Consider the following 11,897-nt stretch of genomic DNA (forward strand, 5'->3'; position numbering starts at 1 on the left):
TAGCCTATGTTAGCTCAACCTTCCCGCGGGGGACCCACCGATCCTTTTAAGCAAACATGGATGATATCTTCTTTCCCCTTTTCCTTCACATAACATACAGTATTTGCATTCATCTCATGTCTTACTATGGCTGACTCATTACATTCAGTGTGGATACAACTGTTGTAAATGTAATTAATGCCCAATCCTCCAAGACCTCTTACAACCTCTCCCATAGGAGAGCTGGGACGACTTAAAGGACTGATTTAGCACAGGGTCGACCTCTGAATCTTAAATAACCAGCAGAACTGCTCTCACCGGCTGGAAAAAACATAAAAGGTTCTATAGAACATAACCTAGTAGTAGGCCTGAAGAGGTAAACATGATCCATTCAATACATGTCCCTAGCTGCCTGCATTGAGAGAGGGAGCAAGCGGCATGAGGGCGGGCACTGGCATGGTGCAGAGTCGCACACAACCCCCCCTGTGTTATTCCTTAGTAATTCCTGAAACAAAAAACCCAAGTGGTCCCAGCGGCGCCATCTCTGCTTGACATGCCTGCTGTAGACGTCTTCCGCTCCGCTGCAAGTGTTGAGGATATGAGGGTGGGCACCTTGGGACCCCCGACAAACCCCATCGGCAGAGCAGTCAAGTCTATGGATCTGAGTCAAGTTGAAGGATGCCGCAGACCTATTGAGCAAATAATTTATGGCTGATGCAGCTTTCATTTGGAATTAAGAGGAGACAAAGGAAGAAGAATGTGCCCCCTGTGTAGAGGTATCTCATTACAAGACAGGTTTCCCTGGATGTTGTTCTGACTTTACATTTTCTTTTTAGCTTCCTGTGCTTATACATACGTTCAAATTCTGTAGAAATACTGATCTTGTATCTCTTGTCATAGACATAAATGCTCCCTAAATCTCATGTACCTTGTACATTGCAGTGCTATTCAGCCAATACTCCTGTTAATATTTAATCTCTCATCAAATTATGGTAGTCTATTGAAATCTTCAGAATTAATTTGATACAAAATAATACCTTTTAACCCAGTTATAATATAAATGTACAAAAACTGCTTGATTTCGCTCAAATAAATGTAACACCACTTTTTTGCTAATTGCAACATGTTTACTCATTCTGCCAGGGAGTAAATAGCCCATCACGAGAGAAACACTTTGTTTGTCAGGTCTAATTTGACGTGTCAAACCATGACACTCTGGTTTGCTACTGGCGGTGTCCGTGGTGCTTGTGCCCTATGAAACCGCATAAACTCTCCCTGTCCTACCCAACACACACGCATGTACGCGCGCACCCACACAGACACACAAACACCACCTCCCTCTCTGCCCATATCAAGTTTAGGCAGCTTGATCAGCCCTAATAGGGTTCAGTAATTATTGTGTTTGCATAGGGCCTGTCTGCACCTCTAAGCAAGTGTGCCATGGTATGCCTTGTATGAGCTTGACAGTTTAACAGCGCAGACAAAATATAATAATGACCAACAGTGTATGGCCCAAATTAGGCCAGCAGCAGTAAACACAATTAGAGCCACTTTAAAACAAAACTGACACTAATTAGTCCACTAATTAGATCAAGTTTGAGCTGGTAGCTCGAATATAAGGTAACTCAGATAAACAGTTTGGAAAAATTGGACAGCCCAATATGATATGTTTCGGAATACAAATTAGGATGCGCTCACTTGCATCATTTTCTAAGTAACACTGCTTTGGGGGAAAGCAATAGAGTCAGTTTTGCGGGTGACAGAAAATGGACTCATAATATTGCCATGGAAAATATTATTACTAGTTGTAACATCCTTCAGGGCTTCTCATTTTAATGGGTGTATGATGTGCATTCTGAGAGCCAAACAGAATGGTATGGTGAGCGCAACAGGTAATAGAACCAAACAGTCAACCACAATTAAAAAAAATACTATTTGACATGTTCATTGCTTTCTTTTCCCCAGAGTGTGTGTGTGTTAGTTTGTGTTCTGTATTCATTGGTCTGGGGCATGTGTAGGCCAATAGAATAACATTATTTGTATTACACAAACCATTCTGTGACCCATTCTCCAGCTATGTCTTGAATGCATTTTAGAAATGGTTTCATACATCAGCAGCCTGGGGGCTGGATATGATTCGCTGTATTTATCAGCTTGCTCTCTCCCACAATTCAACAGGCACCAGAAGGAGAGAAGAAGAGGGCGACAGAAAGTATTTAAATAAATAGATTGTTGTTGAAGTATTACAATACAACATAAACAGCCAAAGCGGGGAACAATTGCTACACACTTTTGTTTAATTTTTTTATAGCTAGCGAGATACAGTTGCTTCCACGAAATGTGTTTGACTGCTAAGCTAGCCGACTGGCTAAACTAACTAGCTAGCAAGTTAGCTCGGCTCCGGCCTAAAATAGCTAACGTTAGCTCCATTTTCAGATTTCAAGAGAACCCCAATTCAAGTGTACATTACCACGTATGCAGATGTTCATCTAACGAAGTAAGTATCCAAATATACATTATTACAGATTGTTTAATAAACTCATAGCTAATGAATGTAGCTAGGCAGCCAAGTAAGCTAGCTATAGTAACGTTATTTGGCTAGGTGAGCTAACTAGGTTGACCAGACAGCTAAATGCAGTATTACGTGTCAACACAATATTAACATTTGTCAACTACCCGTTACTACATTGATATTCAGCTGTCAAGGTGAAACTGACGTCGTATTTGGGATACCTAGCTATGATTAATTTAGACAATTCATGTTACAGTTCTCTCTTAACGATTTAGCAATGTAAACATGGCTAGTTAGCTAGATGGCCAGCAGAACTAAAGACTAGTAGGCCCAGATGGCTAACTAGCTATTAGCTTCGTAGCTAACGAATTAGCGAACATTGTTAATTTGGCAGCTGGCACAGACAAGACCATGCAGTTTAGCACCACGGCCAATTTGGCAAATTATTTAATGGCAATGCAAGTAAACTGAACAAAAATGCAACAATTTCAAATATTTTGCTGACTTAGTTTATATGAGGAAATCAGTCAATTAAGATACATTCATTAGGCCCTAATCTATGGATTCCACATGACTGGGAATACAGATATGCATCTGTTGGTCAGACACCTTAAAAAAAAGTTGACCTTAGGATCGTCACCGTATTTCTGTTCATTCAAATTGCCTTCTATAAAATTAAATTGTGTTCGTTGTCCGTAATGTATGCCTGCCCATACCATAACCCCATCACCACCATGGGGCACTCTGTTCACAACTGACATCAATAAACTGCTCGCCCACACGACAATACACGTGGTTGTGAGGCCGGTTGGACATAATGTCAAATTAAGTTGGAGGCAGTTTATGGTAAAGCAATTAACATTCAATTGTCTGGCAACAGCTCTGTTGGACATTCCTGCAGTCAGCATGCCAATTGCACGCACCCTCAACTTGAGACATCTGTGGCATTGTGTTGTTTGACAAAACTGCATATATTAGTGGCCTTGGATTGTCCCCAGCACAAGGGGCACCATGTAATGATCATGCTGTTTAATCAGCTTCTTGATATGCCACACCTGTCAGGTGGATGGATTATCTTGGAAAAGGAGAAAAGCTCACTGACAGAAATGTAAACAAAGATGTGCACAACATTTGAGGGAAATAAGCTTTTTGTGCATCTGGAACATTTCTGGGATCTTTTATTTCAGCTCATGAGACATGGGACCAACACTTTACATGTTGTGTTTATATTTTTGTTTAGTGTAGTTAGCTATTTATGATTTCAGGTGTGGTTGTTTGGATGGCAACTACTGTATGTGTTGTCAAAACATGACCTTTTGAGGTTAGAAACGTAATCAATAAACTAGCTGACTTTATAGCAATGACGAGGGCCTAAGCTACCTATCTACCGTTACCTAGCTATGGCATTCATTCTGTTCATATTTTAGCTGGCTAGCTAACAATGCCATTTCATTTTGAAACAGTCTGTAAATAATATTTAGCCAACAATAGCTTGATGAACACTGTAAAAGGGACGTGTAAAGACACCAGGTGAACGATTGCTGAATAATTTTCTGAAAAGGTTTCTGCTATGTCACTATGGTTGGTGACATTCATAGTTAGACCTACATTTGTTTGTAGGTACATTTTAAATCTCCACAATATTGCTATCAGATTCAACATGATCACATTTTTATTTCTAGAGCAAGGGAAAGCTGATGAAACGTTAGTTCAACTGACTCACCAATTCTAGTCATGCAATGGTGAGTAATCACTTTGTACACTGTGCACAAATAATAAAAGGGTAAGCTTATCAGTAAACATCAGGGTGTGTCAAATGTCTGTAGAGGTGTGTTGTACCAGGATTATCTGCATTGAATGAGGGTATTGATTACCAATATAATGTAGGTAGAGGAACTGTAGGCCTAATGTTGGCCCATCCAAGAATTATAGAAACACGTTATTTGGTACGAGAAACACTTAAATTACTGTATTATGAAGAAAAAATAAAGTGGAACTGTAGTTATTTTTATTTGTGTTTTCTCTAAGGAGATGAGCGCTCTACAGTGTGTATGACCAGCTGTCTCCATCCTGATGGGAGGACTCTGTGGATAGCAGCACCGTCTTCAGGACTCCAGGAGGAGAGTAGCCGCCCCTGCCAAGGAGGGCCGTTCAGAATGAAGAAAATCAGCCTTAAGACCATCCGCAAGTCCCTTAACATCAAGGTCAAGGAGGAAGGAGGGGGGGACTTTGTCATGCTCCAGCAGCCCTCGCTAGTGGCCGACTTCTCCAAGGAGGACTCGCTCTTCGGGGGCTGCTACACTAAAGATCTTGCGGGCTGCAACCTGGGAATTGGTGATGTGGGAGAGGAGAAGGCGGGACACAACAAGGGCCGGTCTAAGAGCGAGAGCCTGATGGGTTCTCTGAAGAGGAGGCTGTCGGCCAAGCAGAAGGCCAAGGTCAAAGGTGGCTCATTAGCCATGGGGTCGGCTGACGATGATGACACCTTCTCCTCCTCCTCGGTCCCAATCAGCTTCAACGAGGTCAAGGCCCAGCGTCCGTTACGATCAGCGTCACTCCGTAGCCACCATTACAGCCCGTCTCCCTGGCCCCTGCGGCCTGTCGCTTCAGATGAGGCCTGCATCAAAATGGAGGTGAAGGTTAAAGCCATGGTCCATTCCCCCAGCCCAAACCTGAATGGCATGCGGAAGGAGTTCCACCACCATGACTTTCAGATGGAGAACATCTTCCAGGAGCAGGCCGAGTCCCTGAAGAACCTCCAGCAGCCGCAGAACGGAGACCCGAACAATGACAAACACGTGCCTGTAGTCCTGGGCCTCACGCCGCAGGACTACATCCAGTACACCATGCCTTTAGATGAGGGAATGTACCCAGAGGGGTCCCACTCTGTCTCCCACTCCTTCTGCCTGGACAGGTCCTCGCCCATGGAGGTGGTGACGGAGGCGGATAGTAGCTCCCTCCACGCCAACCACCAGAGTCAGGAGGACCAGGATCTGGTGAGTCTGAACCGGAACCTTCCAGCGGACCTCTTCATGGAGTCACAGTCGGTGAACGGCCTCTTCATCGGCTCTAACGGTGTGATGTTCCATAGCTGCAGGGACAGGGTCAACGCTCAACAACACCCCGCTCCTCCCCAGCGCTCCCCTCTCCTGCCCGCGCTACCCAGCAACAACATCCCCAGGACTTACTCCAGGTTCGGCGGGGCAGACGGCCACGTGGCGGCCCGGATGAGGCAACACCTGAACTTTGACCTCGACTCTGCTCCGGGGGTGAGTCGGCTGTATGACTCAGTCCGGAGCAGTGGACCAATGGTGGTAACCAGCCTGACTGAGGAGCTGAAGAAGCTAGCCAGGCAGGGTTGGTACTGGGGGCCCATCACACGCTGGGAGGCCGAGGAGAAGCTGGTCAACCTGCCTGACGGCTCGTTCCTGGTCAGGGACAGCTCGGACGACAGGTACCTCCTCAGCCTGAGTTTCCGCTCCCAGACCAAGACCCTCCACACCCGCATCGAACACTCCAACGGACGCTTCAGCTTCTATGAGCAGCCTGATGTGGAGGGACACACGTCCATGGTAGACCTGATAGAATACTCCATAAAAGATTCGGAGAATGGAGCCTTCTGTTATTCTAGATCTCGCTTACCAGGGTCCGCCACCTACCCCGTCAGGCTGACCAATCCCGTGTCTCGGTTTATGCACGTGCGCTCCCTGCAGTACCTGTGTCGGTTTGTGATCAGACAGTATACCAGGATTGACCTAATTCAGAACCTGCCTTTGCCCAACAAGATGAAAGACTACCTGCAGGAGAAGCACTACTGACTCTGTTGACACAGACGTGACATGGGACAGACAACGTTAGCAACTTGCACTTTTGGGTTCAGTTTAAGAGATTCAACAAAGGTTTACAGACATCCGTAGTTTGGAGACGATCGATTGGGTTCCATTGGCTCTTTGTTTGTGTCCAGGGATGTCTGAAATGGAACCCTATGCTGTATGTAGTGCACTACTTTTGCCCAGAGCACTAGCTTAAAGTAGTGCACTGTATAGGGTGTCATTTTAGTTACCCCTTGGTTATTTTTGTTAGTGTCCAGTCCTCCATTTCTCAGTTAAAGGGTTGTCATTGTCGCCAAGCCTCCAGAGAGACGTATCATAGCATCTCCATTTCTCAGTTATGGTTAGCTAAGTCATTGCGGCCACGCCTCCAGAGTGACATATCATAGAATCTGTCAGGAAGTATGCAGCGTGACTTTATACAGCTAACAACATTTATCAGCAGTGAGATCTAAAGATCAATATTTCTCTCCCCAGTTGCTGTAGTAAACTGTAAACGCTAGAATGGCAAGTTCAGCCTTCTGATTAATGTCAATATTTTGCCTTCTGACTGAAATTTACAGATTTAAAATATACATTTAATTCACTGCAGCCTTTTAAGATGTCAAACCCAAGCCAGATTTGAAGTGAAACTGTAATGAAATGCATATCCAGTCAGATTTTTTTTAATGCTTCATTTGGCAATTTATTTTGAAAGATCTCCAACAACTCTAAACGCAGTGGGGCATATCTTTTGACAAACTATTATTATTTTTTTTTTGCATAAACAATTTTATCCTCTTAATTTCTGAGTTCTTAAACAGGGTTAATTCAACCTTATTTGTCATCCGTCAAGTTGGTTAATGACAACTGCTAATAAGAAGTGTAAGCTGTATGTGGGTGCATGTAGACAACTTTCTCTCTCCCACTATAATGGTACTATTAGGAAAGATACAGGATGTTTTCTATGTCGCCATGCACTTCAACTTAATAAGCATGCATCAATATCATCGCTTTTTAAAGGCAAATATCAGTAAGTAATTAACCTGAAGATAAGCATTTAACTGCTTCTGTATTAGGAGTGTCAGAAAAAGCTGCCCTAGGACCAATTTAAGTGCCATGTACAGTATGCTTAGCTCTGTGTGCATGAAGGGTGTTTGAACGGTCAGACGCTGTAGAGACCTAGGCCTACTCAGTATACAGGACGGGAGTATCGACTGTAAAAAGGGAAAGTCACATTTTCATTTCTACAGCAACATTTATCACTGAACACATTTTAAGGAAACCTTGTGAAAAGGAATCTCAAAAATGGGGCGGCTTAGGTCGAGGCATTTGGGGGGGGAAAAGCCTGAATAGATGAATATTGGTGCCCCTTCCTCATATTTGGGAGGTCGCAGGGAGAGTGGGAGGGGAGATGTACGTGACAGAATTCCCTCCCAGTGCAGTAATGTCCTGCTCCATGGAGAATGAGATTGAGGCTTTTGTGCGAAGTTTGCCCAATGACTTGCATGAGTGATGTCACGCTGTCATACTCTCGACTTCATGGCAGTTTTCCAGTTTGACATTTTAAAATGGATCCACTGTCATGCTTATTGTCAATGTTAACCTACATATTCACAGTCTGCCTGGGCTGTTTGTATCAGAACAAAAGGGAGAAAAGAATACATGCTATGCAAGTGCTTTTTAAACAAATACTTTGACGAGGAATCATAGTTTTACGTATGTTAAAAGGATCTCCGACTACTTTGGTAGGCTGGTAGATATGTATAGTCTAGACCTAGGTAGTAAAGATCTGTTGGTATCTAAGGTAGTTACCATGACACCCGGATAGCAGAGGGTAGATAAGATCAGACGTTGTCGCCATGTTTCAAAAGTGTTGCATAAAGATTTGTTGGCATTTTTATTGCTTTGAAATGTATAGGAATGAAGGATGTAGGTAATGTTGTCCGTCTGGTGTAGAAGGATTGTTCTACTCAGTTATATCACCATCACCAGCTGGGTGTTTTGTGTGCAAGGAGTTTTGAATATTCGTTTTATTTCCTGTGACTTGTGACATTGAACTCTGTCATTTTGGGGACTAGTAAGGTGTTTGTTACATGGAACAGTTTGTTCCAGGTTACACCAGGGAAATGGCTGTGTGTGAGAGGATATACCAAGGCAATGGCTGTATGCATGTTTTAGCAAGGTAAAATATTTTGCATCATGTAAGACAAAAATCTCCACTTGCTTGAAGATAAAGCCACATTTTTGGGCACGGTTCTTCACCGTACTGTTCACTGGTAAATCTCCATTGTTTCCCCTTACTAATATTGTCCCTGGAATGACAGCATTAAAAAATGTCACAACATACAGTCCAACGTATGATTTCTCCAGAGCACACACAGGTGGGGTACCTGTTAATGAAATGAACTGAATTTTGTTATGTCTATGGGATACAAAGGGTACGACAGCAGTGTCATATCTAAAACTGTTGCTAGGTTATCAAGGAACAACGATGACTAGAATGTGGAACATTGAATTGAAGAAAACAAATGTGAAATGAAAATGTTTAATTGTTTGACGAATGTACGCTTAGTTTTATTATTTTATTTTATTCAGGGTCCGCACAGTGCTTGAGGTGCTTAAAGTAATTGAATTTGGCACTCTGAAATTCAAGTACTGGAATACTTTGAAAATCAGACAATTTCTCCAGTTGGTACATGAAAAGTACTTGATCAAATATGTTTAAGAAAAATATTAGATTTTTTTTTATTGGTCTTGCATATTCATTTCCAGGCAGACTACAGTGTTATTTCCTCACGTTTGGCGCTCTGGTTGCAAGGCGACCACACCAGCCACTCAGCCAGGCTGGTGCCGAACTGACTGATTTTGCGCTGCCAAACGTCACATCGATAGCTAAAACGCTGGGCAAATGAAGATTACATCCTGTCTTTTGTGCGTATGGAACATTTCTGGGTTCTTTTATTTCAGCTCATGAAATATGGGACCAACACTTTACATGTTGGGTTTTATATTTTTGATCAGTGTAGTTTACCTACCTTTAGTCCAGTGTACAACTGCATCACTGGACCCAATCAACCCACGCCGTGTAAGGGGCAAAAAAAGCGTCAGACTTTGACACGGCGAGCATGGGTGAATCGGCCCTGAAGAGCTACATGAAGGACGGAAGACAACGCTGCATCCTGCACTGGCGCAAGTTCTACATCGGGACTTTTTCTCTGCAACAACTTCCAGAGCTTTTTTTTTTTTTTACCAACCGCCTCATTCACGCATCGCCAGCGAAATTACGCTTTATTAAGCGACAGCCGTGCTCTTGCCGTTCTGGTGGCCATTCAGCTGCCGTTTTCCCTCACACAGCCCACCCAACCTTCTCCCGACCCGCGACTCTAGAGCTGCCATTCGGAAACGAGATGCTTTTGCGTAGCTATTAAGTAGTAGATTCCCAAATGCCCAATTTTAAAAACACAATAGTCCTAAAGCTGGAATTGTGTAGTAATGTGAATAGGAAATGTGTTCACCATTAGGCATTGCCCAAAACTCTACTCATGACTACTCATATTACATCAGTACTGACTTACCGTTCATGTATGTAATAAATAAGTAGAGAAATAACGTATTATTGAGTAGAATTTGTAAGGTAGTGATGAAATAGTAAGTTGGTTTTTTCCATGAGGTTGTGGTGTTATACTGCCATCTGTTGGTGACTAGAAGCAATTGCATAAAAGGAACTATTACAAATTGATTGCCCTTGAAAATATATATTAGTCCTTTAAAGTACTTAAAAGTCCTTGATTTTGACTTACCACTGTCTGTACGAACCCTGATTTATTGTGTGGCAGAGCCAGACAAACAGGTCCCCAATTGGCTAAACACTCACTGAGACTTTATTATGAGTGTTTCTCTGCTATGATACTTCAGTAGCCCGTGACTTGTTCATTATCACTCTGAGTCATTGCCTTATGTGTGAGTTTTAGAGGTTGATGCTTGTTCAAACTGCTGAATCATTTTTGAATTCATAAGTTGTTTAGCAGTTGGCGAACAAGCTTCAGCCATTTTATATTGTTTGTTTGTTGCGCATCTCTGCAAATGAAGGTGATTGTTTACAATGATTTGGTAAATACCAGTGTTTCTCCCCATCTTGTTTATCCTCGCTTCTATCATGGACATCTTTGGTACAATTTAAAAACCCTTATTTTTTATGTGTTCTACACATTTGTGTTACTTCATGAATATGATATTGCCTTTCTTGTATTAAACTATGGGGAAAGAGAATGTCACCATTTTGAAGTATGTACACGCAATGACTTATCATCTTGGGAGAACAAAGTAGATTTGTGAACAGTTTCAGTCAGTGGAAAAATCATTAGTAGCTACTAGTAAGTCCTTATTAGAAAAAAACAACTTCAGTTTACATTTTGTCTTCTTGTTTTGAAAAATAAACGATTGTGATTTATTGCACATTTTGGATACAGTTGAAGTTTTTGTATAAATTATAAATAAAAACTATATTCCGAGTCTGTGGTAATACATTTTTTTTCTATTTGTTTCCAGTGTTTTAGAGGAAACACCAGAGCAACCGACGGTCCAGTGTACTTTAAAATCAGCGGCTTGTTCTACTTTATGGCCTCTGACCACAGAACATTGGCTGTCCCGTTTCAGTTCATTTCCCAACGATTCTACATGTTGAGCAGGTGATCTCTAACACACAGTGGCCTCCCGCTGCGGTCAGCCGTTTTGTCTTTCATTTAGCAGATGCTTTTATCCAGAGTGACGTACAGGAGCAATTGGGGTTTAGTGCCTTGCTCAAGAATACATCGATAGCTTTTTCACCTAGTCGGCTCAGGGATTCAAACCAGCAACCTTTTTGGTGTCCTGGCCCAAAGCTCTTAACCGTTAGGCGCCCAGCCACCATCTGTATTCACACAGGCAGCACAATTCTGATCTTTTCCCCCCACTAATTGGTCTTTTTACCGATCAGCTCTGGGAAAGATCTGACGTGATTGGTCAATATACCAGTGGAAAACAAACATAAAAATGGGGCTGCCTGCGTGAAGACAGCCTAATTCTCCTATTGAGTGAAGGGCCAAACAAAGACTTCTCGTTCTATAATAAATTAAAAACAAAAGAAGCTCCTCTTCCTCCTTTTCTGACAGTACTTTCTCAAACACTCAAATTACCGCTCTTTTACCTGTCAATCATCTGTGTGTTAGAAGTACAAATTGAGCCGTTTGGGGAGAAGTCTGCACTTTCCACACATACATGATCTAAGACTTCTGTTGTGATGCACTGGATGACTTCTGGGTCGCGTTCAGTCGGTATGAAACGGGAGAGAACTTTCTCAGGGCATTGCCTGAACTTTGTTTCCCCTGTCTTTTTATTCCTACTGATCAGAGTAATGGTGGCATTTTGCCCCGGTGGACACATTCGGTCCTCACTGAGATCCGGAGGGCTGTACTGCTTTGCCGTTCTCAGCCCCAGTTCTGAATACCAATACTTTTCCTCACTGTTATTTTGTATACTCTCCAGAAACACTGATTTGAGTGTAGTGATGGAAGGAGGACATCTGCCTGCTACTTGTTTCGGCGATCGTTCCAAAA

At 42.8% G+C, this 11,897-nt stretch overlaps 1 protein-coding gene across 2 annotated transcripts; it reads left to right on the plus strand.

The window, feature by feature from the left end:
• Window positions 1-2,154: 2,154 nt before the first annotated feature.
• Window positions 2,155-10,814, plus strand: LOC120050920 (suppressor of cytokine signaling 6-like). 2 transcript variants are annotated; one of them, XM_038997450.1, is made up of 2 exons: window positions 2,155-2,476; window positions 4,520-10,814. In XM_038997450.1, exon 2 carries the CDS (start codon window positions 4,543-4,545, stop codon window positions 6,307-6,309), a length of 1,767 nt encoding a protein of 588 aa, XP_038853378.1. In that variant the 5' UTR covers window positions 2,155-2,476; window positions 4,520-4,542; the 3' UTR covers window positions 6,310-10,814. The 2 variants fall into 2 exon arrangements, with proteins under 2 accessions (XP_038853378.1, XP_038853379.1); XM_038997451.1 differs by lacking the exon at window positions 2,155-2,476 and adding an exon at window positions 4,175-4,233.
• Window positions 10,815-11,897: the final 1,083 nt, after the last annotated feature.

Source organism: Salvelinus namaycush, chromosome 7, assembly GCF_016432855.1.
Source record: "Salvelinus namaycush isolate Seneca chromosome 7, SaNama_1.0, whole genome shotgun sequence".
Classification (NCBI taxonomy): Eukaryota; Metazoa; Chordata; class Actinopteri; order Salmoniformes; family Salmonidae; genus Salvelinus; species Salvelinus namaycush.

Excerpts from the sequence above, each read along its gene's own strand:
- LOC120050920 (XM_038997450.1), top strand. The coding sequence starts at position 4,543 with ATGACCAGCTGTCTCCATCCTGATGGGAGGACTCTGTGGATAGCAGCA.